Source organism: Empidonax traillii, unplaced genomic scaffold (assembly GCF_003031625.1).
Source record: "Empidonax traillii isolate 1590-97213 ecotype Southwest subspecies unplaced genomic scaffold, ASM303162v1 scaffold2145:size52252, whole genome shotgun sequence".
Taxonomy (NCBI): domain Eukaryota; kingdom Metazoa; phylum Chordata; class Aves; order Passeriformes; family Tyrannidae; genus Empidonax; species Empidonax traillii.
The window spans coordinates 18,132-23,503 of NW_020957338.1; the positions used below are offsets into that span (position 1 = coordinate 18,132).

Sequence of the window (5,372 nt, forward strand, 5' to 3'; positions counted from 1 at the left end):
ATTACAAATTTTGCATCTCCAGTGACCCGATGGCACCCCCTGCTGACTGTGGCTGGAACTGCACCAAAGGGTGCTAAAAATTGAACTATTTAATTACCCCTTTTTTGCCGGTTTATCGGTTTTGTTCTGGAAGGGGATTATTGGTGGGTATAGGGGTATTGCTTGGTTGTTTTACTTGGTTGTTTGGGGTTTTTTTGTGTTCCTGTTAATACACACATACCTTTTAATAAAGGGCTGTTATTTTTCCCTTTTCCACAATTTGTTTTCCTTCAATCAGAGCCTCTTAATTTTGGATTTATAATTGCTTAGAAAAGGAAGTTTGGGTCTCTTTCTCCTAATCCATCCTCAGCAAAAGACCTTTGTCTCATTTAAACTGGGACATGTAGTTGCCAAGCCACTCTCCATGATATTTGCAAAGCCATCATAGTCAGGTGAAGTTCCAGGTGACTGCAAAAAAAGAAATATCTTTAAAACGGTAGAAAGGAGGACCATGGCAACCTGTCATCCTCACCTCTGTGCCTGGGAAGATCCTGGAACAGATCCTCCAAGAATCTCTGCTAAGGCACATGGAGGACAGGGAGGGGATTCAAGACAGCCAGCACAGCTTCACCAGGGGAACATCCTGCCTAACCAACCTAGTAGCTTTCTATGATGGACTAACTACAGCGGTGGATAAGGGAAGATGTAATTTATCTGGACTTCTGTAAAGCCTTTCAAACAGTTCCCCACACCAGAGAGATGGATTTGATGAGTGGACTTGGATTAGAAATTGGTTGGACAGTCATATCCAGAGGGTCGTGGTCAATGGCTCAAAGTACTGATGGACATCAGTGACCAGTGGTGTCTCTCAGGGGCCACACTGGGACCACTGTTACTGACTATCTTCATTAATGACATAGGCAAAGGGATCAAGGGCATCCTCAGCATATTCCTGGAGTTCCAGAGGGATTCATAGAACAGAGCAACTGTATTGAGATTCTCTGACAAAACTGTCAATGTAATAGATTTCCAAATCCTGTTACTGGTTCTTTTGCTGATACTTTTGTTGCTTTTGTTCTGGGGAGAGACAGTGTGATATTTCTTTTTCAGATTATCAGAGATCCACAGTCCTCTGCAATCCATATGGGGAACACACCAGCTGCACTTATTTAAAACTTTTTCTTTATGGGCTTTTATAAAGCAATTATTTCCTCAATTTGCATCAGCATTTAGCAGGTGACAGCAGCCTGGTTCAAAAAATAGCATGTCAGAAGAAAATGGCTCCTCTTCTCCACGTATGATAACAAATCTTCAGTGTCTCATTCAATGGTGTTTTACTCAGGTGCTGATTATCTGCTATGCTCAGTGGACATTCTCTGTCTCAGATTCATCAGCAGAGCGTTAGTACATGGGACAGATGTCAGAATTCACTGACAAAGGTGTTATAAGTAACACACCTTGGGATTTATTGTGTAAATTTAAGGAACTACATGGATATGTCGATAAAACATTCCTCAGAATGTGTCACATAAGTGCACTGAAGGGGCCCAGGAGTATTTTCAGGGCATTTCACTGTAAGATTAACTGTTGGATGTTTTTTTCCAATTTGTCATTTCCTTTTCTCACATTTTATTTTTCATCCTGATAATGCCCTCTGAAATTTCTTGGTTGCCTTTTCCTCCACTGGTTCCTTGGCCCTGTGCTATTTTCAGTAAGTGCAATCATAGTATCATGTGACTGTGGTAATCATCAAGCTGTGCAAACAGGCAGAGTGTGACCTGGCAGCTCAACAGCAGAAGGACTGATGTCCTTGTGTTTGCTGCTTTACCCCAGTCACTGAGGCTCAGCGTTCCCAAGCAGACTTTGCTGGACAGCTCTTCTTCACACTTGTACCTGTCAGTACTTTGGCTGCTGGTTGATGACTGTCAGTATTCTGAGTGAGTAGAATACTCACTGCCCCTTAGAAGTTTCTTTAGATCTTTAAACGTGAAGCATAGCACAGATTGAATGTGTTCCCTAATAATAACTAGAAATGCTGGGTTTTCCAAATGAGCTGCATTCCTCACAAAATGGAGCTGATGAGTTTACAAGTTTCCAGACTGCACAGAGGTGAGTGGCAGAATGTCCCTTATCCCTGCTTCTGTGTGTATCCAGGGGGGCTTTGATTGAGTTCACAGTTCCATTTTCACATCCACTTCAGGGGGGCAAATACTGTGATTCCTGGTGTCTTCTGAGTGAGGTTAAAGGTAGACCATAAGAGTGACTCCAAGCCCTGCTTCTCAGGGCTGCTGTCATTCCATTCTCTGCCCAGCCTGTATTTGTGATTGCCCTGTCACACCTGCAGAACCTTGCATTTGGCCTTGTTGAACTTCATGAGGTCCACATGTGCTCTCCTCTCAGGCCTGTTAAGGTCCCTGTCTCAAGAACTCCTCCCTCCAGCACGTCAACCACACCGCACAGTTCTTGGCCTCACACATTAGCTAAGCTTAACTTTACTCCTTTGGTCTCCAATTCCAAATTTTTCATGTGTTTCTCCCAGCTTTCCTAGGGAAGTCCAGTGGTGCTGTTACTGGGGCAAACCAAACATCTCTTGCATGAAAACAATGGGATTCAACAACTGTGTGTATATACCTGTGTCTCCTTGGGCTACCTCGTTTGGTAGCTGTGTTATGACTGGTAGCCTCCTCTTGGATGGATTTGAAGATCTGTGGAGGAACAGGGGAGGGTCTGTGGGTGTGGTACATTTACCCCCTGTGAGCCAGGCCATGGGTGTGCACACACCCATCAGTCCCCCAGAGAAGGCCTCTTAGCAGGGGGACCTCAAACACCTCCCATCCAAGCCCTTTAACGACTGTGCAAACCCCAGCACCTCTAGCCTCTGCAAAACCAGCATAACTGCAAAAACAGCACCCCCACACATGGGAGAGGAACCAGGAGGCATCTGAAGTATATAAACCCATTGGGCTCTTATGATGTGGGCTTCTTTCCCCCATGGCTCCCCCACAGACCACGTCACCAGGGACAATAACTAACTTCATCAGAGACCTCTGGGTGGTAAACATAAACTCTTATTTTTTCTCTTTCTTTCTGTCTTTTCCCTTACACCTTTTAACTCTTATTCTCTCTTTCTCTCTTTTCCCATACCCATTTTCTTGGGTGATATCTTTATGCCTTTATATTGCCATATAACTGTAAATAATAACCAAAATGGTTACACACCTGTTTTCCTTTGCAACCAAATTGTACTAAAGTAAACTCTCTCTATATACGTATGTGTATATATATATATACATGTAAACACTGATCATAAAGTATTGATATGCTTTAATTCACCTCAGGGGATTTATTAGCAGAAAACCGAAAGTTACTTTTGCCTTGTGGGGCAGGCCATAACAGAAGTGGAGGCTGAAATCCAGTCTCCCAAATGGTAATAGGCTTTTTACCCTCAAGTGCTGTCCTGGGTGCCCTTGGTTCCTGGAATAGAGTCATGCCATTGGGAAACATTGTGTTCCTTCCTTTTCCCTGCTTTTCCTTGTTTTATCAATAACTTGAATAACACAGGCCCTGGGTATAAATAACTCTTTCATTCTGTGTATTTTCAGGATTCTGAGTGAGAAGCTTCCTTCTTATCCCATAGCTTCATCCCTTCTGGAAGGGCCTTTGTTGGGATACCTTGCTGAAAGGTTTTGGAAATCCCAGTCGATTATATCAGCTGGATTTCTCTGCCCACATGCTCATCTATCGTCTCAAAGGCTTCTGGGTTGTTTCCCATATAAGACTGATTTGAATTTAACAGAATACTCCCTTTGGAAGGACATAAACTATCTGTCCACAGTTCCCCGTACCAGTTCTCTCCGTGAGGTGTTACATATGCTTGGGCCAGTGCTCACTGGGAATTCCCAAGCTGTGGCTGTGGCAGTGAACTCCAGCCCTGTGAGCTCTGCTCCAACAGGCAGTGACTGACACTGAACATGAGGGCTTTCTGCTGCTGCTCTCAAGTCCTCTTGTCAGTTTATATGGATCTCTGCTCAGGCCCAGAGCTGCCATGTATCAGCCCAGCCTCTTTGTTAACAGCTTCTGCACAATGAATGGAAAATCAGTAGTATAGGTGGGAAATGACTGCTACTAATGAACTGTGTTTCCCTTCCTCTAATGGGATACTGCAAGCTGTATCTGCTCACTGTCTGCTCTGACCTCTCCTGCCATAGGCAAGTGAGAAAAACTCTGATGAAGGCTGTTGGTTTTACATTGTCAGTAGGGAAAAGGACCCTGTTGAACAGCTGGGATTTCTCACCAGGAAAGAAAGATTCCCCCAGGTAGGGCAGAGTTTTAGTGTGCTAGAAACTCAGCTTTTATAGACACTGATCTGATTTATAGGAATTAAAGAATTATCATAGAACTGTCACCAACCTTCTCCAGTTTTAGTCCAAGGGGATGTGATACTCTGCATGGTCTTCAAATCAAATTCAAGAAAAAATAGTGGAGACTAAAGAACACCTTCTGTCAGCTTCACAAAAACACACAGTCTCTTGTGGTTATCAGCCCTCCACAGTTCTGTCTTGGACAGAGGCCAGTAGGAGGAGCAGCTCTCATCTGACAGCTGGAAGGTGCTGAGGTGCTGTATGGGTGAATATAAGATGTTGTCTGTGATACAACAGTAGGAAGACTGAACTCATTCGAGTCACAGTCAAGAATTCTTGTCCTTGATTTCTCTTCATGTGATGTTAAATTTCTATTCATACCTCAGTTCCTAAGAAATAAAGAAGGGACAAGTAATAAGGAACTAGATGACTAAAAGCTGTATGGTGACGTGGGTGAACAGAGGTATTATAAGGCAAGACTGTGACTAAAGACTAATGGTGATACAGATGTAACCTTTAAAACAAGGAGCAAATGAAAACACTGCTCACGGTGTTCACAGAAAGGAATCTACTGGTTTTATCATCTACACATTGAAATGCCTACAAAGACTAATGATTGAAGGAAGTGGCAGAGGGTTCACATTTTGTGCAGCCCTCAGGTCACTTTGTTGCCTCATGGCATCCTCACTCTTCCTCTTCTATCTTCTTCCCATGAAACTCCCGGCTCTTCACTCGGAGCTTGTTGACCTGGGACTCTGCAATGTCAGCCCGTTCCTCGGCTTCCTCCAGCTCGTGCTGGATCTTGCGGAACTTGGAGAGGTTGACATTGGAGAGCTCCTCCTGTGTGGGGAGAAGGAGTTGGTGGTGAAGAGCCCAGAGCAGGGATTTCACTCCTCCTGCACCTCGGCCTTGTGGGGCTGCAGCTCTTCCCTGGGGGAGGCACAAACCTCCATCCCCCTCCCACCACTGCTCACACGTCAGCTCACCCCGACCTCCTCATCCTGCCCTTCCCAGCACCCCTCTGGGAAAAGC

General features: G+C 44.6%; 1 protein-coding gene across 1 annotated transcript in view; it reads right to left on the reverse strand.

The window, feature by feature from the left end:
• Positions 1-5,024: 5,024 nt before the first annotated feature.
• The window catches only part of LOC114071611 (myosin heavy chain, skeletal muscle, adult-like), a 15,690-nt gene continuing 15,342 nt past the window's right edge, over positions 5,025-5,372 (reverse strand). Inside the window, exon 25 of the mRNA XM_027909460.1 lies at positions 5,025-5,180. Coding sequence (XP_027765261.1) covers positions 5,025-5,180 — 156 coding nt within the window. The remainder of the gene's footprint in view (positions 5,181-5,372) is intronic.